Source organism: Corythoichthys intestinalis, chromosome 5 (genome assembly GCF_030265065.1).
Source record: "Corythoichthys intestinalis isolate RoL2023-P3 chromosome 5, ASM3026506v1, whole genome shotgun sequence".
NCBI classification, from domain to species: domain Eukaryota; kingdom Metazoa; phylum Chordata; class Actinopteri; order Syngnathiformes; family Syngnathidae; genus Corythoichthys; species Corythoichthys intestinalis.
In genome coordinates, this window is record NC_080399.1 from 13,622,278 (window position 1) to 13,649,374 (window position 27,097).

Genomic DNA, 27,097 nt, shown 5'->3' on the forward strand with positions numbered 1-27,097 from the left:
TAATGTCAAATAATTTGACCAAAAAAAAAAAAAAAATCCTTTACAACAAGCTAATTCTGGCCAATTATCACCTTTGAGTGATAAAAGCAAAAACGTGCCACACAAGTTACCACAGGGAGTCCAAATTGTTACGCTCTGATGGGTAGCCATCATTTCAGCTCTTCTCGCTTCTGAATGAACTTGACAAGGTTACCTCTGTGACCAAGTTCTGTTTATACGGCAAAAACGATGAGAATTTTGTCCAGGTCCAAATGTTTAAAGACTGACTGTAATCAGCTTAGGGAATACAACAGGCTGTTTGTGTACTAAGTAGGACACATTTACATACAATTTGCATGTTACGTCTCATTGAATCACGTTAGATGGGAAAATACTGTACGTCAAGAGATTTGTGTTGGTGTAATACAAGAAGCGTTCACTGCCATTGACAGCGGTTACAGGATTTGTACCCCTTTTTCATGGCAAAATTCAAGCCCTTTTTTTAGGACTTTTGAGACCATTTTCCTAAATTTAAACATTATCCCAATGTTATTTATTTTTTTGTTAACAATGAAGCAGAAATAAAATATGGTGCCTTCTCACACGTACACGAACGCCTTTCAAAATGTTGTACGACCCTGGAGTCTTTAGAAATTTAGTTTGAAAGGTGCCGATTCTGAAACCCCCTGGGAGGGTGTGTTCTCAGCGGCAGTGAATATTTGTGGCAAACTCTTGAGTGTCCAATAGAAAAGGTGCTGGTGTACTGATAGCATGCTGTTCAGTGGACGGAGACACACAAGTCACGGCCGATGAAATCTTGATGTGTGTGTTTGATGTATTTATTCAGATTTAGCATTGGAAAGAGATACATATAAGACATGTTTTTTCACTTTTTCTCCCCAAAGTATAATAATAATAATTAAAAAAGCATTTTATGTACGCTTATACAGTGGGGAGAACAAGTATTTGATACACTGCCGATTTTGCTGGTTTTCCCACTTGCAAGCCATGTAGAGGTCTGTAATTTGTATCATAAGTTCTCTTCAACTGTGAGGGACGGAATCTAATACAAAAATCCAGAAAATTACATTGTATAATTCTTTAAATAATACATTTGTATTTAACTGCATGAAATAAGTATTTGATACATTACCAACTAGTAAATATTTCGGCTCTTAGTTCTTTTTTAAGTTCCCCTCCTGTTCTCCACTCATTACCGAAAGTAACTGCACCTGTTTGAATTTGTTACCTGTATAAAAGACACCTGTTCACATGCTCAAACAAACAAACTCCAACCTCTCTACAATGGCCAAGACCAAAGAGCTGTGTAAGGACATCAGGGATAAAATAATAGACCTGCACAAGGCTGGGATGGGCTACAGGAAAATAAGCAAGCAGCTTGGTGAGAAGGTAACAACTGTTGGAGCGATTATTAGAAAATGGAAGAAGTTCAAGTTGACGGTCAATCTGCCTCGTTCTGGGGCTTCATGCAAGATCTCACCTCGTGGGGCATCACTGATCATGAGGAAGGTGAGGGATCAGCCCAGAACTACACGGCAGGACCTGGTCAATGACCTGAAGAGAGCTGGAACCACAGTCTCGAAGAAAACCATCGGAAACACATTACCCCGTCATGGATTAAAATCCTACAGCGCACGCAAGGTCCCGCTGCTGAAGCCAGTGCATGTCCAGACACGTCTGAAGTTTGCCCCTGACCATCTGGATGATGCAGAGGAGCAATGGGAGAAGGTCATGTGGTCGGATGAGACCAAAATTGAACTTTTTGATCTAAACTCGGCTCGTCGTGTTTGGAGGAAAAAGAAGGATGAGTACACCCCCAAGAACACCATCCCAACTGTGAAACATGGAGGAGGAAACATCATTTTATGGGGCTGCTTCTCTGCCAAGGGTACAGGACGACTGCACCATATTGAGGGGAGGATGGATGGGGCTATGTATCGCCAGATCTTGGCTGACAACCTCCTTCCTTCAGTGAGAGCCCTGAAGATGGGTCGTGGCTGGGTCTTCCAGCATGACAACGACCCAGAGCACACAGCCAAGACAACTAAAAGAGTGGCTCCGTAAGAAGGATCTTAAGATCCTGGAGTGGCCTAGCCAGTCACCAGATCTGAACCTGATAGAAAATCTATGGAGGGAGCTGAAAGTCCGTGTTGCCCGGCAGCAGCCCCGAAACCTGAAGGCTCTGGAGAAGATCTGCATGGAGGAGTGGGCCAAAATCCCTGCTGCAGTGTGTGCAAACCTTGTCAAGGACTACAGGAAATGTTTGGTATCTGTAATCGCAAACAAAGGTTTCTGCACCAAATATTAAGTTCGATTTTTGTGATGTATCAAATACTTATTTCATGCAATTAAATGCAAATTTATTATTTAAAAATCATACACCGTGATTTTCTGTTTTTTTGTATTAGATTCCGTCCCTCACAGTTGAAGAGAACTTATGATACAAATTAAAGACCTCTACATGCTTTGCAATTGGGAAATATCCGGTGTTGTGCAGAAAAATAGCCGCCCCGCGTGAAATGTCACCCCTGACGGGAGCGCCTACACGTAAACATCACCGGCGCGCCGGAGATGGTCCGCAGTCAAACCGAAGCACTGACGCAGCCGGTAGGTTATACGTTGAACAATAGGATATAACGGGAAATATTGGCTCCGGCGCTACTTTTTGCCGGACCTGGAACGAAGATGCATTTTGCAGAGTTGGTAACAAGGAATCCGAACTTTTAACAGCACATCTGCCGCGATAAATCGCAGCGGAAAAATTACCGCCTTCATTTTTATTTATTGTGCGATAAATGAAATTATTGCATATTGCGACAGGCTTAACAGGTACTATTTATTATTATTACAGATATCATATTATTATTCCAATATTTATTCATAATTTATTTTATTTATCATATTTATTTTTATTGGCTGGATTTAGTGTAGGATTTTGGGCTGTGGAACGAATTAATGGAATCATAATGTATTCCTATGGAAAAAATCCTGCTCGACATACGACCATTTCGACTCACAAACAAGGTCCTGGAACGAATTAACTTCGGATGTAGAGCTACCATTGTATTGCTCTAAACCACAGAAAATCCACATTGATGCATTTAAATACTGCTGTATTTGTACACAAGGACTCAAATGCACTGTACTCTGGGGAGTGGCGATGTAACGCGGCACATCAAAGAAAAGCAACTTCAGAATGAGCGTGCTAGGAGCGATGAAGCAAATTTTATTTTCCTTCATTTATTTGTATTTTTAGACACAATGCTGAGAATTATTATGTCCCTAACACCTCCAAGCTTACGAGCCTTGCCATTTGGACTCTCTCTCCCCATTCAAATGGATTGGACATCAATTACCGTCAATGGCAGGCAGCCAATGATTAAACTAGGGTGACCAAACGTCCTCTTTTGCCCGGACAAGTCCTACTTTCGGGTAGTATCCTTGTCGTCCGGGCGGGTTTTATAAATTCATAAAAATGTCCGGTTTTTATGATTTTTCACGGGAACAATTTGAAGAGAATCCCTCCGGCCGCTGGGTGGCAGCGCCTGCCTGCGATGGCATGGCTCCTAGTAGTAAGGAGGGAAGGAGGAGTTCTTCTGGTTTTTGTTGGCAGTTTACCCCTATCATTAGGCATTACCGCCATCTACTGGGTTGACGATTTGGCCACAACGCCTGAAGTTTTTTACGATAAATACGTACATAATGGCAACTGTTGACTTCTGTCGGCGCTTTGACTGTAAAATCCCGTTTGGTGTCGCATCGTTGCGCTGCCGATGATTGTAAACTTTTATAGCAAAGTTTGATTTTTGCCACAGTTAGCTATCAGTAAGCTGAACCACGCTAGGCATTATGGGAAACGTAGTTTTGAACTGCTACGTTTGGAAAGATGCTGGTTGAATAGTTTGTCAGTTTATTTCGGTTTTTGTTTGTGTGCAATCTAGAACATTGAATGAGAATATCAATTGAATTGGAATAACAATTTGTCAAGGAAAAATTGTTAGTAATTTATAAAAAAAAGTTTACTTGGCACATAGCCTACTGTGTGTATGTGTATTGACTGGACTACATTTCTATGGGTCTGCATTATATATTATACGTTTATAATAGGGCTGTCAAAATTATCGCGTTAACGCGCGGTAATTAATTTTTGTAATTAATCACGTTAAAATATTTGACGCAATTAACACACATGTCCCGCTCAGACAGTATTCTGCCTTTTGTAAGTTTTACAGCAAAGCTTTTTGTACTGTCCAACAGCGAACTCTTGTGGTCGCTTTGCGACATGGTTTATTGTTTTCTTGCCAGTTCAATATGGCTGCACGACGTCTCGGGCTGACGCCTACGTTGTAATGTTGTGCTTATATGATCCTTGGACAAGATTTGTCCGTAAGTATGGTTGTTGTAAAGAATGTATATATTATGTTAGTAAGCGAAATGTTATATTTTTTTGTTTGAGACGCTTTTTGTTTATGTTTAGTGAATCTGTATAGCGTGCTAAGCTAACGTTGTTGCTAATGCAATGCTTGTGTACTTTTTTTGTTGTAGTTTTACGACGGTCTAAAGAGGACAATGGTTTGAGGCCATTTTATTAATAAATCAGATGAAAAAGGAAGAAGTCTGATTATTAAGGCGTCGTTCACTAGCTGTCTAGCTTTGGAAAAAGTAGACGCTTCGGAGTGAGGACAGCATAGACAGATTTAAATGACAGTAGAGTGAAATGCCCACTACAGTCCTTATGTACCGTATGTTGAATGTATATATCCACCTTGTGTCTTATCTTTCCATTCCAACCATTTGTTTTACAGAATATATATATAATTTACAGAAAAATATGGCATATTTTATAGATGGTTTCAATTGAGATTAATTACGATTAATTAATTTTTAAGCTGTAATTAACTCGATTAAAAATTTTAATTGTTTGACAGCCCTAGTTTATATATACACTCACCAGCCACTTTATTAGGTACACCACGCTAGTAACGGGTTGGACCCCCTTTTGCTTTTAGAACTGCCTCAATTCTTTGTGGCATGGATTCAACAAGGTGCTGGAAGCATTCCTCAGAGAGTTTGGTCCATATTGACATGATGGCATCACACAGTTGGTGCAGATTGGTCAGCTGCACATCCATGATGCGAATCTCCCGTTCCACCACATCCCAAAGATGCTCCATTGGATTGAGATCTGGTGACTGTGGAGGCCATTTGAGTACAGTGAACTCATTGTCATGTTCAAGAAACCAGTCTGAGATGATTCCAGCTTTAGGACATGGCGCATTATCCTGCTGAAAGTAGCCATCAGAAGTTGGGTACATTGTGGTCATAAAGGGATGGACATGGTCAGCAACAATACTCAGGTAGGCTGTGACGTTCCAACGATGCTCAATTGGTACCAAGGGGCCCAAAGAGTTCCAAGAAAATATTCCCCACACCATTACACCAGCCTGAACCGTTGATACAAGGCAGGATGGATCCATGGTTTCATGTTGTTGACGCTAAATTCTGAACCTACTATCCGTATGTCGCAGCAGAAATGGAGATTCATCAGACCAGGCAACGTTTTTCCAATCTTCTATTGTCCAATTTCGATGAGCTTGTGCAAATTGTAGCCTCAGTTTCCTGTTCTTAGCTGAAAGGAGTGGCACCCGGCGTGGTCTTCTGCTGCTTTAGCCCATCTGCCTCAAAGTTTGACATACTGTGCGTTCAGAGATGCTCTTCTGCCTACCTTGGTTGTAACGGATGGTTATTTGAGTCACTGTTGCCTTTCTATCAGCTCGAACCAGTCTGGCCATTCTCCTCTGACCTCTGGCATCAACGAGGCATTTCCGCCGACCTCTGGCATCAACAAGGCATTTCCGCCCACAGAACTGCCGCTGACTGGATATTTTTTTCTTTTTCGGACCATTCTCTGTAAACCCTAGAGATGGTTGTGCGTGAAAATCCCAGTAGATCAGCAGTTTCTGAAATACTCAGACCAGCCCTTCTGGCACCAACAACCCATGCCACGTTCAAAGTCACTCAAATCACCTTTCCTCCCCATACTGATGCACTAAATCAGGGGTGGGCAAACTATTCCACAAAGGGCCGCAGTGGGTGTGGGTTTTTGTTGCAACCCATTAAGAGGACACATTTTCACCAATCTGCTGTTTTACAAGTGCAATCAGTCGATTGCAGTCAGGTGCTTCTCATTTCTGCTGAAACCTCATTGGTTATACTATCAGTGCTGGGTCAGTTGGAACAAAGACGAGGACCTACTGCGGCCCTCGAGGACCGGTTTGCCCACCCCTGCACTAAATGCACTGAGTTGCCACCATGTGATTGGCTGATTGAACAGGTGTACCTAATAAAGTGGCCGGTGAGTGTATATATATATATACATATATATATATATATATATATATATATATATATATATACACATTAGGGCTGTCAAACGATTAAAATTTTTAATCGAGTTAATTACAGCTTAAAAATTAATCGTAATTAATCGCAATTGAAACCGTCTATAAAATATGCCATATTTTTCTGTAAATTATATATATATTCTGTAAAATAAATTGTTGGAATGGAAAGATAAGACACAGGATGGATATATACATTCAACATACGGTACATAAGGACTGTAGTGGGCATTTCACTCTACTGTCATTTAAATCTGTCTATGCTGTCCTCACTCCGAAGCGTCTACATTTTTATCAAAGCTAGACAGCTAGTGAACGACGCCTTAATAATTCTTCTTCCTTTTTCATCTGATTTATTAATAAAATGGCTTTAACCATTGTCCTCTTTAGACCGTCGTAAAACTACAAAATAAAAGTACACAAGCATTGCATTAGCAACAACGTTAGCTTAGCACGCTATACAGGTTCACTAAACATAAACAAAAAGCGTCTCATACTAAAAATATAACATTTCGCTTACTAACATAATATGTACATTCTTTACAACAACCATACTTACGGACAAATCTGGTCCAAGGATCATATAAGCACAACATTATCAGCCCGAGACGTCATGCAGCCATAATGAACTGGTAAGAAAACAATAAACCATGTCGCAAAGCGACCACAAGAGTTCGCTGTTGGACAGCATAAAAAGCCTTGCTGTAAAACTTACCAAAAGGCAGAATACTTTCTGAGCGGGACATGTGCGTTAATTTCTTCAAATATTTTAACGTGATTAATTTAAAAAATTAATTACCGCGCGTTAACGCGATAATTTTGACAGCCCTAATATATATATATATATATATATAAATATATATACAGTGATACCTCAGCTCACGAACATAATTGGTTCCCAGAAAGTGTGCGTGAGGCGAAAAGTTCGTCTTCCGAACATTTATTTCCCATAAGAAACCATTAAAATGAGAATAATCCGTTCCCAGGTCCCCATAAAACATAATTTTCTACTAAATAAGCCTTAAAACTACACAAAAATATACCTTATTTTATGTATAATAAGTGTGCTATTGTATTATAATTAAAGAAATAAACTGTACTGTATAATAAAGTTGTTTTATTTACCTTTGCGATGGTATGGGAGTGGGAGGAGTGGGAGGAGGAGGGAGGGAGTTACTGTTTGGAAGGAGAGTGTTACCGGCAAAGTGCGCAGTTAGCGTAGACTCCACTGCTGTGCCCCCCACATGCTTTTGGTTGTTAATAAAAGTGCCCACAAAAAGCCATCCGACGCCTCTGGGTGTTTGTATGCACGCCGCCTCCTTTCTGGAGAGGAAATCGGGCGAACCGAAGACAACCGACGACAACGAGCCAACGTGACTCGCCGGTCCACTTCTCACGACGGTGGGAAGCTGAAAGCACCGCCAATTACCAGTCGAGGGCGAATTGGTAACACGAGTCACCTTCCATAAGGACTGTATGTAACTCTTTTTCGGTCCCATAATAGCAAAAGTACACTCAATATGGTCCAAAATGTCTATCAAACACAAACCACGTCCGCACTCAACGAAAGGGAGGGGACGAACTGGGACGCCGTGAGCGTGCGTCAGCTTCTCGTGGCGCTGTCCGACCGCGTGGCTTGGTTCGTCCGCCGAAAACTAGTTCGCCAGCAGAGACTATATGCTCGCGAATTTAATGTTCTTGAGGCGAAAAGTTCGTGATCTTAAGCGTTCGTGAGCCGAGGTATCACTGTATATATATATTTATTTATTTTAAAGTCATTATTATTATTTTTTTTTTTCAAACTGCATTTTTCCATCCATAGTGAGGGGGCACACTTTGAATATATTAAAGTGATATAGGCATCTTTGAGTGAACTTCGAGTAAAATTCAAGAATCTTGAGGCTGGGCTGAGTGTCCTCTTTTTTGGAAATCAAAACATGGTCACTCTCATTAAACTCTTACATGTTACCTTTTTTTTTCCTTTTTTTTTTTTTTCTTTTCCAGATTTTCGGGGCTGACGACGTGTTGTGCACCCGCATTTACGTGCGGGAGTGAAGTTCCAGGATACGGCGGATGAATAATTTGGGATCAGATTTCCAATGCTAATATGCTAAGCTACAATATTCCATAGACGTAGTCTCCACACACTTTCGTTATGTTGTCTCTTGTTTATGGCATTGGACATGGATTTGACATGGATTTTCAAGCACAAGAAAGAATAAAAATCATTAAAGAAAAATCTTTATATCTATGTCAGAGACTCTGTGATGCTATTTTAGCTTTAGGATTTAAGAGAGCAATTATGGCATTTATGGATTAAAACAGGATCTTGTTTATGATAAACATAATATTTTTTTCAGGTTTTCTAATACTATATTAAAGAATGAAAGAAAAAATAGAAATATTTGAGATGTTATTTTGAATTTTCTAAAGTGTGGAATACGTTCATGAAATGTCAACTTTTAATAATAATAATAATCCTGTTTGAGTCAAGAGGAAAACTAAAAAACTTTACTTTAGAAAGAAATCTGACAAAAATCATGTTTTAATGGTAAAATATTCTTTTTAGCAATTTCTTCAAAAAATACATTTAAGTTTGACTTTATAAACAATAAAATACAACTTTATTCTCATAATGTATTTTTTCCCCCTCAAAAATGTTTATTTTAACAAAACTGTATTGTTATTAAACATGAAAAAAATACACCACTAAACACGTATAAAAGAAAAAAACATGAAAAATCTAGAAAGCTGAATTAAGATGCTAATTTGGAAAACTAACAAAATTATTAAAATGCAATGCTAATGTTTTTATGTCGAAAAATCCTTTTCGAGCATCATTATTTTGGTTTTCTTCACCTGTGCAGTTTGAGAAACACTGCTGTGGGTTCTTCTCACACAGGTCGGACCACCAAGTAAGCTTCCTGACAAATAGTTCCCGGCCGCCTTTGGAAGCCTGCCCGCTCTGGTAAATAAATGAATCTTTTGGGGAACTCACAGGTGCACCCCCACAAATTTCTGCAGAAAAGCCAGAAGAAAGCAGCGCGGCATCAAAAAAGCCCGAGTGCAAACGCGTCTCTTTTGCTGCCAACTTTTTCTTTTCAGAGCTTTGGCCTCCAGTCGGGGGTCCCCTCAGACAAATGGGTTCCGCCGCTGACGTTTCACCCGCTTATCCGCGCAGAGATTGACTTTCCCCCCTCAGTGCACCGCCTCGCCTGTGGGAAGCAAAGAAGCCGGGCTCCACGAGGCGGCGGGCGAGTTAATTGAAGGTTCACAACAGCTCAATGAGTGCATTCTTTTGTTTTGTCGTGCGAGGCAAGGGCCCCATACCCCACTTCTTGCCATTTTTAGAGTAGGGCATCAAAAAGAGGGGCCCGCATAGTACGTACGATACAGTGGGGCAAATAAGTATTTCGTCAACCACCAATTGTGCAAGTTCTCCTACTTGAAAAGATTAGAGAGGTCTGTAATTGTCAACATGGTTAAACCTCAACCATGAGAAACAGAATGTGGAAAAAAAACTGAAAATCACATTGTTTGATTTTTAAAGAATTTATTTCCAAATTAGAGTGGAAAATAAGTATTTGGTCACCTACAAACAAGCAAGATTTCTGGCTGTCAAAGACATCTAACTTCTTCTAACGACGTCTAATGAGGCTCCACTTGTTACCTCTATTAATGGCACTTTTTTAAAACTCATTATTAGTTTAAAAGACACCTGTCCACAAGCTCAGTCAGTCACACTCCAAACTCCACTATGGCCAAGACCAAAGAGCTGTCGAAGGACACCAGAGACAAAATTGGAAGACTGAATCTGCAATAGGTAAAACGCTTGGTGTAAAGAAATCAACTGTGGGAGCAATTCTTAGAAAATGGAAGACATACAAGACCACTGATAATTCCCTCGAGCTGGGGCTCCATGCAAGATCTCACTCCATGGCATCAAAATGATAACAAGAACGGTGAGCAAAAATCCCAGAACCACACGGGGGGACCTAGTGAATGACCTACAGAGAGCTGGGACCACAGTAACAAAGGCTACTATCAGTAACGCAATGCGCCGCCAGGGACTCAAATCCTGCACTGCCAGATGTGTCCCCCTGCTGAAGAAAGTACACGTCCAGGCCCGTCTGCGGTTGGCTAGAGAGCATTTCGATGATCCAGAAGAGGACTGGGAGAATTTGTTATGGTCAGATGAAACCAAAATAGAACTTTTTGGTAGCAACACAGGTTTGCTTGCCTTTTTTTTTTCTTCCCCCCTTTTCCTATTTGTGATGTCTGCTATTAGGATATTTTTTCTCTGCTGCTCCTAATTGATCTGCACTTTGACCACAATCAGGTGAAGAGAGTTCACCTGGCTATGCTGAACTTACAATTGTCCACTAGTTTTAAGAGGTGGTCTCGGCAGAGTCAGTTTGTCTTGATGAAGGCCTGCACTGCCGAAACATGTCAGCATTTTTAAAAATTTGTACAAAGCCATGACTGAATAAAGGCTTTTTAATTTTGTACTTCTTGAGTGCCTCGGTTTTTTGAATCATTAAACGCTCCTTTGGGCTGCATTAAGACCACATACAGTGCCTTGCAAAAGTATTCGGCCCCCTTGAACCTTGCAACCTTTCGCCACATTTCAGGCTTCAAACATAAAGATATAAAATTTTAATTTTTTGTCAAGAATCAACAACAAGTGGGACACAATTGTGAAGTGGAACAAAATTTATTGGATAATTTAAACTTTTTTAACAAATAAAAAACTGAAAAGTGGGGCGTGCAATATTATTCGGCCCCCTTGCGTTAATACTTTGTAGCGCCACCTTTTGCTCCAATTACAGCTACAAGTCGCTTGGGGTATGTTTCTATCAGTTTTGCACATCGAGAGACTGACATTCTTGCCCATTCTTCCTTGCAAAACAGCTCGAGCTCAGTGAGGTTGGATGGAGAGTGTTTGTGAACAGCAGTCTTCAGCTCTTTCCACAGATTCTCGATTGGATTCAGGTCTGGACTTTGACTTGGCCATTCTAACACCTGGATACGTTTATTTTTGAACCATTCCATTGTAGATTTGGCTTTATGCTTTGGATCATTGTCCTGTTGGAAGATAAATCTCCGTCCCAGTCTCAGGTCTTGTGCAGATACCAACAGGTTTTCTTCCAGAATGTTCCTGTACTTGGCTGCATCCGTCTTCCCGTCAATTTTAACCATCTTCCCTGTCCCTGCTGAAGAAAAGCAGGCCCAAACCATGATGCTGCCACCACCATGTTTGACAGTGGGGATGGTGTGTTCAGGGTGATGAGCTGTGTTGCTTTTACGCCAGGCATATCGTTTTGCATTGTGGCCAAAAAGTTCAATTTTGGTTTCATCTGACCAGAGCACCTTCTTCCACATGTTTGGTGTGTCTCCCAGGTGGCTTGTGGCAAACTTTAAACCAGACTTTTTATGGATGTCTTTGAGAAATGGCTTTCTTCTTGCCACTCTTCCATAAAGGCCAGATTTGTGCAGTGTACGACTGATTGTTGTCCTATGGACAGACTCTCCCACTTCAGCTGTAGATCTCTGCAGTTCATCCAGAGTGATCATGGGCCTCTTGGCTGCATCTCTGATCAGTTTTCTCCTTGTTTGAGAAGAAAGTTTGGAAGGACGGCCGGGTCTTGGTAGATTTGCAGTGGTCTGATGCTCCTTCCATTTCAATATGATGGCTTGCACAGTGCTCCTTGAGATGTTTAAAGCTTGGGAAATCTTTTTGTATCCAAATCCGGCTTTAAACTTCTCCACAACAGTATCTCGGACCTGCCTGGTGTGTTCCTTGGTTTTCATAATGCTCTCTGCACTTTAAACAGAACCCTGAGACTATCACAGAGCAGGTGCATTTATACGGAGACTTGATTACACACAAGTGGATTCTATTTATCATCATCGGTCATTTAGGACAACATTGGATCATTCAGAGATCCTCACTGAACTTCTGGAGTGAATTTGCTGCACTGAAAGTAAAGGGGCCGAATAATATTGCACGCCCTACTTTTCAGTTTTTTATTTGTTAAAAAAGTTTAAATTATCCAATAAGTGTTGTTCCACTTCACGATTGTGTCCCACTTGTTGTTGATTCTTGACAAAAAAATTAAATTTCATATCTTTATGTTTGAAGCCTGAAATGTGGCGAAAGGTTGCAAGATTCAAGGGGGCCCAATACTTTTGCAAGGCACTGTATATAAATTTAAAAATTGGGGCAAAGGGGGTAAACCTCGGTTCACTACGTTTCTCAAAGTTTAATTAACGCTAACAGTAGAAAACATACAGGAGGATGTTTCTCTGCAAGCAGCTTCCTACTCGAGTTTGGGAAATTCACACAGATTAACATTATTCTAACTCTGATGCAGGTCGGACTTTCAGTTGCAAAATTATTGGTGTGTTCCCACCTCCACAACATAGGGTTAGGGTTCGTCATTGTTTGCATAATATCCTCATTAATTCATTCACTCCCAGCCATTTTCACCGGAGTAACCCCCTTCGCTCCCGGCCGTTTTACTGGATTTTGACTGATTTTGCAAGGCCTACAGAAAATTCTGTTCTATTGCTATGTAAACATGGAACCCATCAAAAGAAAGATTAGACTCTCTTCTTTCAGCAGGAAAAAAAGTTCATATCTTTTGCCATTCTTAAGAAATCAGCATTAGAAAATAGCTTAGTTTGATCAATTTTCCAATTTCCGATGAAAAAACAGAGAAATTGAGCTTTTAGTAAATGCATACATTTCAAACATAACTTTGACTTTAACACAGCTATTTTTTGCTTTTGTGACATCCCAAACATCTGAATAATGTTTTCCTTCTACAAAATAACATAAACAACAAGACAAATAGAGCTTTTGATAGCAAAGGAACAATTTATTTACACATAACTAAACTATTGAACTGAGAGATGACGCTGTTGTGGCCGCGACAGCCGGGGTAAACTTTTCCCTCATCACCGCCTGTCTAATCAAGATAGATATATTTTTTTAACCTTTCTTTTGTAGTGACCACTACCTCATAACAGAATTCACCTAGGGAACTTGTGTGGTGCATGGGCCTTGCGTTTTACATCGTTCTCCACATTTTTCTCACGCTTCTTACGTCTTCCAACTTACGTTTCCTGACTATTTCTCTCCATTCATTTTCTTTCATGGTCCGATATAAGTTCTTACCAAATGCACTAATGCACTCCAGTGGCCAGTTTTATGGCTTTAAAATGGATTTTGAGCGTTGTGCTTTGGAGCCAAGTTGCATCAGAACCTAGAGATGTCTCTTGTGGAAAAAAAACGTAAAAGATGTATAAATACATTTTTGGGACACTGAAACAATTAAAAATAGAACGTATTTATACTAGGGCTGTCAAAATTATCGCGTTAACGAGCGGTAATTAATTTTTAAAATTAATCCCGTTAAGTATTTGATGCAATTAATGCACAAATGCCCTGCTCAAACAGATTAAAATGACAGCACAGTGAAAGGTGTACTTGTTTTGTAGTTTTGCTGCCCTCTGCTGGCGCTTGGGTGCGACTGATTTTATAAGCTTCAGCACCAATGAGCATTGTGTTAGTAATTATTGACATCAACAATTATTTTTTGATTGAAAATTTTACAAATTTTATTAAAACGAAAACATGAAGAGGGGTTTTAATATAAAATTTCTATAACTTGTACTAACATTTATCTTTTAAGAACTACAAGTCTTTCCATCCATGGATCGCTTTAACAGAATGTTAATAATGGTAATGCCATCTTGTTGATTTATTGTTATAATAAACAAATACAGTACTTATGTACCGTATGTTGAATGTATATATCCATCCTGTGTCTTATCTTACCATTCCAACAATAATTTACAGAAAAAATGGCATATTTTATAGATGGTTTGAATTGCGATTAATTGCAATTAATTATGAATGAATAATTTTTAAGCTGTAATTAACTCGATTAAAAATTTTAATCATTTGACACCCCTAATTTATACGTTTTGGGAGCAAATGAGTTAAAATATGAAAACATAAATGTTTGGGTAGTTTTAGTTAAAGCAGACACTGTTTTTTCATCTGTGTGATTTTGACAAAGATTAGATCACATTTGATGGTTTTTTTTTTTGCATAAATGTGAGAAATTCCAAAATGTTCAGATACTTTTTCATACCACTGTAAGTTCCCCCCAAAATTTTCTTTAAAAAAAGAAAAAACACTCTTTTCATACCACTGTATTTAGGATTCGACTCCTGTGCTCTCCAACCTGCAAGCCATATTGTTCAGTGAATATCTCTAACAGTGCTCGTAATAAAACGACAGAGAGCACGCAAGAGAAAGGTCACATTGTGCCAAGCGTGTGCGTGTGTCTGTCACATTGAATTACTCATCATGCTTTGTGGCTCCAGCATCCCCAAAGAATTTCCTTTTCAGATGTGTTTAGCAAACACCTGCAGAGGTCATAGCTGAGCACAAACAAAAGGCACTGTCGACAGATAATGTTTAGGAATTAAAAATAAAATAATGTTTTACAGCATTGAACATCTTAATATGATGAAGTCCACATATGTAAAGTGAACCATTCCATATTACAGATTTTGAATTTCAGTGGTGTTAGCAAATCTTTACAGGAAGCTTTGTTTGCTGAAAATCTCATAAATTGTCTGGTTTTGTACTAAAGCGCAAAGCAATTAAAAATGTTACTTTGGCGCCATCTGGTGGAATTTTGGATGAAAAAACTGTCGAAAAGAGCTGCGAAGGCGGATGTAATGTGGAGCAGGGGTGTCAGCAGGGGCGTACTAACGGCAGTCTGGGCACCGCGTATGCTATCCCATTCATATAGTAATGATGTGTTCTAATCCCATTCATATAGTAAATGGTGTTATAGTTATGTAGTGATGTGTTCTAAGTAGGGCTGTCAAACAATTAAAATTTTCAATCGAGTTAATTCCAGCTTAAAAATTAATTAATCGAAATTAATCGCAATTCAAGCTATCTATAAAATATGCCATATTTTTCTGTTAATTATATATATATTCTGTAAAATAAATTGTTGGAATGGAAAGATATGACACAAGATGGATATATACATTCAACATACGGTACATAAGGACTGTAGTGGGCATTTCACTCTACTGTCATTTAAATCTGTCTATGCTGTCCTCACTCCGAAGCGTCTACTTTTTCCAAAGCTAGACAGCTAGTGAACGACGCCTTAATAATCAGACTTCTTCCTTTTTCATCTCATTTATTAAAAAAATGGCCTCAAACCATTGTCCTCTTTAGACCGTCGTAAAACTACAAAAAAAAGTACACAAGCATTGAATTAGCAACAACGTTAGCTTAGCACGCTATACAGGTTCACTAAACATAAACAAAAAGCGTCTCATACAAAAAATATAACATTTCGCTTACTAACATAATATGTACAGTCTTTACAACAACCATACTTACGGACAAATCTTGTCCAAGGATCATATAAGCACAACATTACAACGTAGGAATCAGCCCGAGACGTTGTGCAGCCATATTGAAGAAGACAATAAACCATGTCGCAAAGCGACCACAAGAGTTCGCTGTTAGACAGCACAAAAAGCCTTGCTGTAAAACTTACCAAAAGGCAGAATACTGTCTGAGCGGGACATGTGCGTTAATTGCGTGAAATATTTTAACGTGATTAATTTAAAAAATTAATTACCGCGCGTTAACGCGATAATTTTGACAGCCCTAGTTCTAAGTTTTAACCTTTGCGTTGTTACCTCCTCTTTCACCTGAAAAAAAAATGCAATGAAATGTTGGTTTTGTTCCTCGGGGGCGCTACACACATTTACGCATATATATATATATATATATATATATATATATATTTTTTTTTTACATTTTATCAAAGTTTTCACCAGTGTTCACCTGGCTGTTGAGTGGCCATCAAGCCAATCCAACTTGTGGGAGGTGCTTCTGGATGCGTGGAGTTTCTCCAGATTGCCTCAACAAATTAACAGCTAGCAGGGCCGGCCCAGCCTATACGCAGACTATGCAGCTGCTTAGGGCCCCAATCTGGCAATTGTTTTATTTTTATTCTATTTTGTTTACTACAGTTTGCTTTATTTGACTTTTGTGAGTTTTGATCCTTGATTACAAGCTTAAAAAAATAAATATTCTTCCTTAACTTCTTTCTTTCCACTTTTAGAAAAAGGTTTGGCGCTATCTACTGTAACTACTGACAATCATTTGGGGTGAGAAGTTTGAAGTATGCAGTGCAACAAAATCTGATTAATATTCAAAATATGGACGTATGGGTTAGATTGCATGTATGGGTTTCACAGTACACTGTGACGAAATGGTGGGCCAAAAATATGTGCCCCTTTGCATTATTTTGCTTAGGGCCCCCAAATGGCCTGGGCCGGCCCTGACAGCTAGTATGTCATTGGTCTGCAAAGCTGCAATTGTTGCAAAGGGCAAAGTTTGACGCAGAAAATTATTATTTCAAATAAAAATCCTTATTTCCAACCTTGTTAATGTCTTGAGTGTGACTTTTGAAGGAAAACACCAAATTGTCTGGGTGAGCCCAAATTTTTGAAGAGGCAGGAAACATCAGTGTACCCTCCTTTGTTTTGTTGAAAGAAGTCAAATGTTTTGGCCACTCTGGTCCGCTTTTTTGGCTTTGTGCCACTTTTTCCACTCACATACCAAGCGTCCTCCAAGTCTCCCGACAAAAATTTCTCCTCGGATCTTCACAATGGGGTACCCCCACGCATGCTATTTTATTTTTAGACCTTGACGTCGCATCGTAAAGCAGGAGTGGGACTTTACAGACCCGCCCTCGCATAGAAACCATGTTAATTGTGCTACTTTTCTCCGTTAATCTTTCAAAAACGAACATGCCGATCACACATTGCTTTTTTGGAACTTGTAGAAACGACTCTAGACATAATTTACGACATATGAAGGATGTTTTCTTCATACGTTTCCTGAATCCAAAAACGGGAGGAAAAAATGTGAAGACTGATTCAACTTGCACGGACTTTTAATGCCAGCTCGGCAGTAAACATTTATGCAGTAAACATTTTGTTGGGTTGGCATTGTTTTCAGAGGACAAAGAGATAAGCCATTTTGATATTTTTAACTTATTTTTTAGCGTGACGTTGTACCATGCTGCCTCTGTCTGACAATGAACCTGAAAAGAATTAAAATTGTATCTGACTGCCACGGTTACATTTTCTGTTGTAAAAAAAAAATCAACTTTAGTAAGGGGGAAGTGTAAATAAATTATAGAATTAAGATTTGTTATCAATGAAAAAATTAAAAGTGTTCGTTGGCTGTCACAGAGTAGCATTTGCGATCGCTACACAAAACAAACTATAAATTACCCCCCAAGAACGGTCAGAGACGTAGGACAACCAGAGGATATAATATATAAGAGAGACAGGGCTGGTGGTAAAGGATAGTGTGTTGAAACAGGAGAACGTCATTGTCAGTCGCGTAAGAAAAAGGTTTTGATGAAAAAGCTAAGGCTATGCTTCAGTTGGCAAGTTTTTTTTGTCTTTTTCAGCCCTCGACACTCAAGCCATCTCTTTAACTGAACATTCTTATGTTCTTCCACATCTTTGCCAATGAATCTGGCAACATGGACGTCATTTTCAGAAAGAATTGGTAGGTTTAGCTCTGTAAACATCTCCTTCGTACACGATTTCCATTCATTTCCTATCGCGGACAAACAGTTGCGTGTCCCTCCTTAGCAACAGTAGCTAACGTCATGAATATTAATGAACGGAAGCGACGTGTTGCTTGCGGTACGCCATTCACGTAAGTCACCCTTTTTGACTTCAAAACGGCGAATTTCGCTGAAAGGTGAGAGATTTTCATGCCTGTAATAAGTGTTTTCGTTCAAAAGATCACGGACACTTGCCTTATAAAGGTTTAAGAATAGAGTTTTCATGGAATTCTACAGCCAAATTCGTTGCATTTCTTATATTTATAAGATTTCAAACCTGAAAGAGCACAAAAAAAGGACATACAGGAATAAAAGTCACCAGGCGTGTAAACATAGGCTACAAATGTAATTTTTATTATTAACTTTAAATAATGTCTAAATAAACGGACAAAAGACATGCTCGCGTGACTTCCAATATCAAAAATACAACCGGGAGGAGGGAGAACAAGGGAAGAGTGCAGCAGAAATCTATCCAGGGTAGAGGCAGGGCTTGAACAGGTTAAAAGTCAGATGGTCGCAGTGCTTTCAATTCAATATTTTTTAAGTGACATTGAGAAGAAAATAGATTTGTCATCTATAAAAACAGAAAAACCTGGATACATTTCTACTTTTCAGCACTTTTTGTTTCGAACGACGTAAATTAAAACGATGAACGACGTAAAAGAACACGCACAAAGAGAGAGAAAAGGGGTCCGGATGGGTTTCTGGTACAAGGTGGGACAAAAAAACAGCTTGTTTGTATCATCAACTCCCTTTGGTAAAAACTGTATTAAACGTTGCTTTTTCTCTCGTTTTTTTCTTCTTCCTTTACATTCTAACAGTTAACCCGGAACTTTCTACTAAACAGGACAACACGCTTCGGTCATAAAAAGTCTTGAGACTATTTACAGTGTATATACAGTGTGTGTGAGAGAGAGAGAGCATTGGCGGAAGGGTTTTTTGTTTTTAAAAAAAAAAAAAAAAAAAAGTCTTCCAGGGCGGCGAGGATAATGTGTATTAATAGAACTATATATATATTATATATGTATATATGTACAGCACATGGACGTGACAAGCTTTACAACGGTGCACTATTGAGTCCAAACATTGTTTGGAAGGCTCAGCCCGGAACAGAAAGTGAGTTGAATGAAGAGTTTGTCTCCATCCAAAAATCTGGGATTATTTATTTATTTTTTTAACCTGAATAAGTGCACTTGTCCAGCGTGTCCCGGCTGGCTTTAAGAAATCCCCCCCCTCTGTGGTCGGACTGTGTGGACGGTAATTCGGAGATAACTGTAGAAAAAAAGTGAGTGCTGGTGAGCGGGACGAGACCGTTTCCGAGTTTTGGCACCCTAGTGTGAGAGAGGGGCATGATCCCAGCTAAAAACGCTGGTAAAAAAACAGTAACCTCGCCGCCACTGGAGGAACACACACACACACACACACACACCGCCTATAAAAACAAACAGCTTTCCTAACCTGGGGCCGATCACTACGGGTTGTACTTGACGCGATATTTGTTGACATTGCGAAAGTGGAGGACCTCGGGCTGGCGTGCGGTGCTGCAGGGCAAAAGTCCGTCGCGTCCCTCGCCCATTAGCCACTTGTCGGTATCGGCGGCCGCGTCGGCGCTGACGTGCTCTTCCGCCCACGTCGCCAACCACGCCTGGAAGCGCTTGTGGAGGCGAGTGCTCACGCGCTCGTGGGACTGCGGGTGGAGAAACATAACATTTTCTATCGTCTTAATTTCAGTCCATCGTCATTTTATAAGCATAACACCGGATATCAGGTAGGGGGGTGGGACATTATGTCAAAATGGTGATATGTCGATGTGGTATAACTTTGGATCCCAAAAGGTTATCAATTCGGGCTGTATGGTGCTAAATCAAGGCAATAAGTATTGTAATCTGAAAAAAAAAAAAAAGAAACGATTTATTTAACGTTCTTTTTTTTTTTCAGTTACAAAGTTGATATTTTCAGGTTTAAATACCGTATTGGCCCGAATATAAGATTGTTTTTCGCATTGAAATAAGACTGAAAAAGCGGGGGTCGCATATTGGTCAGCTTTTTTTTCTAAAAGAAAGAAGAAAAAAGAAGTCCTGTGCTAAAGAGAAAAGCAATCCCGATGACAAAGATTTAAACATTATTTTACAAATAAAATGCCTCAATGAATCTTTTTTTTTTCTTATGAACGGTTTTCAAAAGCTTTATTGGTGGATTTTCTCAAGTTAAAGCGCCACACAGAAATTAATACATTTAATTGTGTAAGCAGGATCTGTGTATTATTCTCATTATCTAATTACAGGTGTTTTAGCTCATTTCAATTTATTTTATTTAAATGGGCTATTATTTATTTTATTATGTGTTTATATTTTACAAATGTTATGTAGTATTCATTTATATTCAGGGGTGCACATATTTTTTTTGCCCAGGTTCTCAGAGGAGGACCTGGAGATGTGACTTGGTCCTCATTGAGCTTGAGAGCCGACCCGCCTGATGCGATAAAATTATGAAAAGCTTTACTTAGAGCCAATTACCTTTAATTAATTATATAAACAATTAACGCTTGATTAACATCATCTGGCACAACAAAATTGCCATTACTTTGAAGTGAAATGTAAAGAAATAAACATAAAAGCACTAATTCAAAATAAAGGGCATTCATATGCGGCTCCCACATGAACTCCAAGCCTTTGTAAAAGTGGGATGTCCTCCTCATAAGAGCTCATTGAACGTGCATGTTTAGCTTTGTGAAATGCGAGCAAAAACACGTTTGTCAGTGCATGGCGCTGTTCTTCAATAACTTTTTTCCGCCACTTGTCCATAGGGCGAGTGGGGCCCTGTCTGACATCGATAGTTTGCTTAATTGCCACATGCTCTTTTTCGTGCTTTTCAAAGTTTGGATGGTTAAAATTCTTTGACCCTACATAAAATGCGCTGCTCTTATTAACGACATTGGGATTCTCACGGCAAATGTTGCACCACATTTCAGTGCGAGCATCATTTGCTTCTAGCCATGGTACCTCCTGCAGCCACTTTTCACTTCAGCAAAAGTCCTTTTTTCCGGTAGCTCCGGTGACGTCTCTGTCGTCTGTCTGTCTTTTGACGGGGGGTGGGGGAACACGGAAATAATTACTCAGTGGGGCCTGCCTCTTTGACATTTTGAGAAGTGATTTTCTCGTGTCCGCCGCAAATACAGTTGTCAGCCATCGGTACACAAAAGCATATGGAAGCCGTTGAGGGCCAGCGCGTTTGTCTACGTCCAGTACGCATGTGCGCATGCGGACCACTTATGTGCAACCCTGTTTATATTGTATATTTTATGTTGTATAACTTTAGTTCCTATGTGAATATGAGTTCCTACTTGTTTTGTTGTGGTAGGAGGGTTTTGTATTGAACACGGGGCCGTGTTGGTTATTATTATAGCAAAGAAGACAGCAGTATATCAACAAAGACAAGTCAACTGAGCCCCGATTTACCACTCAAGAGCTCTGATGGACTCAAAAAGTGGGTTACGATTGCATTTTAGTTTGAAAATCGACCGGATCCACCATATTTTTACACGAGTGACTTCCGGTCTGCCCGTTCCTAGCTACCGGTAGTAGTATTGACGCAGGAGGGTCGCGTCTCACGTCAAATAATAAACTTTGCCGTTCTTTTCGCGTGCGTCGTGTTGAGCCGCTTCTGGGACGCGTCTAACACACGGCCGCACTGCGACTGACGTTTCTGGGTTATACTGTCGTACCGTGTTGGTCGTCATTATAGTACCGAAGACGGAGTAAATATAATTTACACAAACACACTGTAACCCGATTGACTCACAGCCTCGAAAAGTAAGGGTTACATTGCGTCAGAAACTCGTTCGGTACGCCTCCGTTCCGAACCGAGCACCACGTACCGAAACGGTTCAATACAAATACATGTACCGTTACACCCTTAACTAATAGATAATTAGATATTGTTTCATTTGTGCAAAAATATGTCTGATACAGTGACGCTTCTGTTAACATTGGAAATTAACGTTGCAGCACTCCTTATAGCCCATATCACGAAGAATTATTCCATGTCACCCAGCACTATCAAACATTACATAGTCAAAACGTGGACCTACCTGGTGCGCTCGCATTAGTGCAGTGCGTCTGTACATGTAGTCCTCAGACTTGAAGACGTACACCATTTTGTAAGAGTTGAGCTTGAACATGCACTCCATCTTCTCCTTGTCCAGTGGCTGCTTTCCTCCCTCGGCAGCATCCTTATCCTGCTGTTCGCGACACTTCTGGTACTTCCGTATCCGTCGCAGATTCCTGATACGACATGAATGATCATGTTTCAGTGCTTCAGACCTTCCAGTCAAAATGAGTTGGACGTCTATCACCGTTAATGGCAACCATTGCCAACCAATGCTCCGTATGAATAATGTCGTGCCTGGTGCAACAAAAAATTCAAATAAAGGGGTTAAATGTGGGTCTCTCACCTGAGCAGAAAAACAGGCTTCTGAGCCAGATGCTCACTCAGCTCAGGAGTGGTGCTGTCTGGGTTCAAGTAACGTCCCACGTAATCGGACCACCGCTGCGAAAAAAAAAATTGAGATGTTTAATAATCAATTCAGGACAAATCCTTGCCTTGTGAGTGCCTCAACTGCAAGCTAGGGGTGTGACAATTAATAGATATGGTGATACATGACAATACTTTGTATCTCAATTAAGTTATTGATATGCTCCTGACAAGAATGGATGTATCATTTTCAATAAAAGAACCAACGTGTTACTACTGAAATTTTCCATTACAATAACGCCTAACTCATTGGTGCTAGAGGTATGGATTGGAAGTTAAGCGCAATCAATGGCAGGTAAACTAGGGCTGCCATGAATAATTGTAAATGAATTGTCATTTATTTTGATATTCAATAAACAGATTAGAGACATTGTTGACCTTAAAATTGTTGAGCAGTGTTGTTTTTTTGCAGCCCTTTTATTTTCGTATTAGTCTATTGGATGATAATACTTATTATGTTTGTCATATTTTAGTCATCTGAAAATATGTTTGTCTTCATCTAGTTTTTGTTGACGAAAACTGAAGACTAATTTTGTCTAGTTTAATAAAAATGCTTTTGTCTGTAAAATTAAAACAATTTACACAAAACATAATTAATAGAGTTTCCAACTATTTCAAATGAAAATTGAGAGATGAGCACATATTGCAGGATCTACAAGGACAACGGCAACTTTGTGATAATACAAACTAGGCAGGAAATTGGTACTGCACATTATTTTCAATATTCAGACCCACCGGGACGCCACACACTGTATGTAAAAAAATTGTCCGAGAGTTTAAGAGGAAGATTGGCGTTAGCATGAGCCTAATATTAGCGCGATCCTGAATGCTGTGCTAATGCTACGAGTTACATTCAGTGTGTGATTATCACTTAGCACAGACCTTAAAGGCCAATGGAAAATTGCATATTCTCTCTGGCCAAGATAAGAAAACAAATTTTACTGTATGTGCAAGCCTGACCGGAGACTACACACTGGTAAGTCGGGAAGAAGGGGCGTACGTCCCATGAGTGACACATACAGACACTGCTACGATGCAGGCTAACTACACATAAAACGTCACACATTGCGAAAATGTGACGTCGCGTTCTTGTCTTGTCAGACGAAAACTGGCATTCATGACATTGTTTTAGTCTCCCAAAACACGTTTTTAGCTAGTTATCGTCCCGTCATCGTCATGAAAAAAGTTTGTCGACAAAATATTTTCAGTACCGTCATCGTTGACGAAAACAACACTGTTGAGCCTAATATTTTTAAGGTTTTTAACTGATCGGATCACATGATCGGACCTCTGGACGGATCACATCATTTTCATAGTAACGAAATCGGTTGGATAAAAATTTGTGGGATTCACCCCCCCCCTCAGAATTTTTAAGGGCTACAAAGCAACAAAATAATCAAGATGTAAAGGATATTATCAAAAGATCAATAGACAAGACAAGATCAATAGGCCGGCATGTTGCGATAACAAGGTGAGAAAAATGTAAATAGACGAATAGTACAACAAAAGAATTTTAATTGTATAAGATGTGAAAAATATCATGAAAACAATTATTTACAACATGAAAGTTGATTATTATATCACTGTCGTTCGGATCAGGTAATATTGTGCTGGTCCATGCTGACACTGGAACATCAATCATGATGAATATTTCTGTCTCAATCCCTGTGCCTGTGTATAACGCGCATCCATGAGTTTACAAAATGTGCGTTATATTTGAGGAATTACGGTATTTTAAATTTGGATGTTCTTTTTTTCTCTCCTTTATACATTGACGATGTATCGGATCGATACTTTATTTCCTGAAATGTTGCACTAAAATATTCTCAGACTTTGAGGAAGACAGTGTTTGTTGGACTGTCAAACAAAAGTTAAAAAAAAAAACATTGTTTATTTCTCTGTTTATTAGTTGTATCAGAGTATTGGAGATTGATTTCCCAGCTCCTGTATCAGCTTTGTATCACCACATCACGTAATGATCATTATTGCCAGCCTGTATTGAAAATTGTATCTTATCGTGAGGCACCCAGAGGTTCCCACATGCACTACAAGCAGTTGCTCAGTCTATTTTCAGTTGTGTGGCAAGCCAAAATTTAAGATACTATCTGCAAATCAGCCACAAATACAACAAAATCCGCCTGGGAACCCAGCTAACTTTGTTAAAAGTATGTGCAATCCTGTTTCTTTCCCTTGTATTTTGTTTCTCACCTCAGCCTCCATAGGTTCATCAGAGTTCTCCTCCTCAGTGTCGAGCAGCTCTAACGTTAGCTGCACCAAGCCTCTGTTCCTCACGAACATTACCTGTGGGAGCAAAACGCTGATGTAACATACTAAGAATCCAGAATTTGGACTTCTGTAATTGTTGCTAGGTATTGCACTGTACAGTCCCTGACAAAAGTCTTGTCGCTTATCCATTTTGTAGAAACAATTGCGAATAACCTGACTTTTAATAATTCAATTGGTTTCAGAAATGGCTCATATGAAAGCTAAGACCCTCCCAAATGATGTTGAATGTACAAAAAAAATTTTGTTTCACTGAAAAAAGATTTATCATTTAATTAAGACAAAAAGGTCAAATTTTGGCAAGACAAAAGTTTTGTCGCCTTCAGAAAGTAGTGTTAAAATTGAACAAAAAATGTACTTCAAATACAAAAATATGTACATGTATCATAAGCGAATTAAGCAGTGGTGCTGTGAGATCCAAATGTAATATTTTGTATGACTGCCATGCGGTTCGGCAAGGATTCATCCAATTTATTGATGAAGCCATCAGGAACATCAAACAAAGCAGTCTTGTATGCCTCCCAGAGTTCATCAACATTCTTAGGTTTCGTCTTCCATGCTTCCTCTTTCGTCCTACCCTAGAGATGCTCAATGATGTTCATGTCTGGTGAGTGGGCTGGCCAGTCCTGGAGGATCTTGATCTTCTTTGCCTTGAGGAACTTTGAGGTAGCGATTGAAGTATGCGATGGAGCACCATCCCGCTGCAGAATTTGTCCCTTTTTATGGTTAGGAATGTAAAAGGCAGCTAAGATTTGTTGATATTTCAGACTAATTATGTTGCCATCCACCCTGCAGATCTCTCAGGGTGCAGACAATTAAAAAGTCGTGTGGCATTTGCCAAGGCCCAAAGCCTGTCAAAAGGATGGACGCTGGAAAAGTGGCAAAAGGTGGATTTTTTCAGATGAATCTTCCATTGAATTGCACCACAGTCGCTGCAAATATTGCAGGAGACCTACTGGAGCCTGCTTGGATCAGAGATTCACTCAGAAAACAGTGTTTGGTGGTGGCAAAATCATGGTCTGGGGTTACATCCAGTATGGGGGTGTGCGAGAGATCTCCAGGGTCAAAGGCAACATAATTAGTCTGAAATATCAACAAATTTTAGCTGCCTCTTACATTACTAAACCTAAAAAGGGACAAATTCTGCAGCAGGATGGTGCTCCATCGCATACTTCAATTTCTACCTCAAAGTTCCTCAAGGCAAAGAAGATCAAGATCCTCCAGGACTGGCCAGCCCAGTCACCAGACATGAACAGGATGAAAGAGGAAGCATGGAAGACTAAACCCAAGAATGTTGATGAACTCTGGGAGGCATGCAAGACTGCTTTCTTTAATTAATGTTCCTGATGACTTCATCAATAAATTGTATGAATCCTTGCCGAACCGCATGGATGCTGTCCTTCAAGCCTATGGAACTCATACAAAATATTACATTTGGATCTCACAGCACCACTACTTAATTCGCTTATGTTATGTAACATATTTTTGTATTTGAAGAACATTTTTAGTTCAATTTTCACACTACTTTCTGAAGGCGACAAAACTTTTGTCTTGCCAAAATTTGACCTTTGTCTTCATTAAATAATAAATCTTTTTCCAGTGAAACAAATATATTTTTGTACATTCAACATCATTTGGGAGGGTCTTAGTTTTCATATGAGCCATTTCTGAAACCAATTGAGTCATTAAAAGTCAGGTTATTAGTAGGGCTGTCAAACCATTAAAATTTTTCATCGAGTTAATTACAGCTTAAAAATGAATGAATCGTAACCATCTATAAACTATGCGATATTTTCTGTAAATTATTGTTGGAATGGAAAGATAAGACACAAGATGGATATATACATTCAACATACGGTACATAAGTACTGTATTTGTTTATTATAACAATAAATCAACAAGATGGCATTAACATTATTAACATTCTGTTAAAGCGATTCATGGATAGAAAGACTTGGTAGTTCTTAAAAGATAAATGTTAGTACAAGTTATAGAAATTTTATATTAAAACCCCTCTTAATGTTTTCGTTTTCATAAAATTTGAAAATGTTCAATCAAAAAATAAACTAGTAGCCCGCAATTGTTGATGTCAATAAATACACAATGCTCATGGGTGCTTAAGCCCATAAAATCAGTCGCACCCAAGCGCCAGCAGAGGGGGACAAAACTCCAAAAAACACA

The 27,097-nt window shown here is 39.4% G+C and overlaps 2 protein-coding genes across 3 annotated transcripts in view; one reads left to right on the forward strand and one right to left on the reverse strand.

The window, feature by feature from the left end:
- LOC130916385 (cellular retinoic acid-binding protein 1) overlaps positions 1-8,731 on the forward strand; it is a 41,956-nt gene extending 33,225 nt beyond the window's left edge. Inside the window, exon 4 of the mRNA XM_057837083.1 lies at positions 8,406-8,731. Coding sequence (XP_057693066.1) covers positions 8,406-8,456 — 51 coding nt within the window. The 3' untranslated portion in view covers positions 8,457-8,731. The remainder of the gene's footprint in view (positions 1-8,405) is intronic.
- A 7,632-nt stretch (positions 8,732-16,363) lies between these two features.
- The window catches only part of sin3aa (SIN3 transcription regulator family member Aa), a 45,514-nt gene continuing 34,780 nt past the window's right edge, over positions 16,364-27,097 (reverse strand). For both annotated transcript variants that reach the window (XM_057835797.1, XM_057835796.1), the window contains exons 18-21: positions 24,842-24,934; positions 22,554-22,648; positions 22,191-22,383; positions 16,364-19,787 (exon numbers count right to left, since the gene is read on the reverse strand). In XM_057835797.1, the coding sequence (XP_057691780.1) occupies positions 19,572-19,787; positions 22,191-22,383; positions 22,554-22,648; positions 24,842-24,934 (597 nt within the window). In that variant the 3' untranslated portion in view covers positions 16,364-19,571. The remainder of the gene's footprint in view (positions 19,788-22,190; positions 22,384-22,553; positions 22,649-24,841; positions 24,935-27,097) is intronic.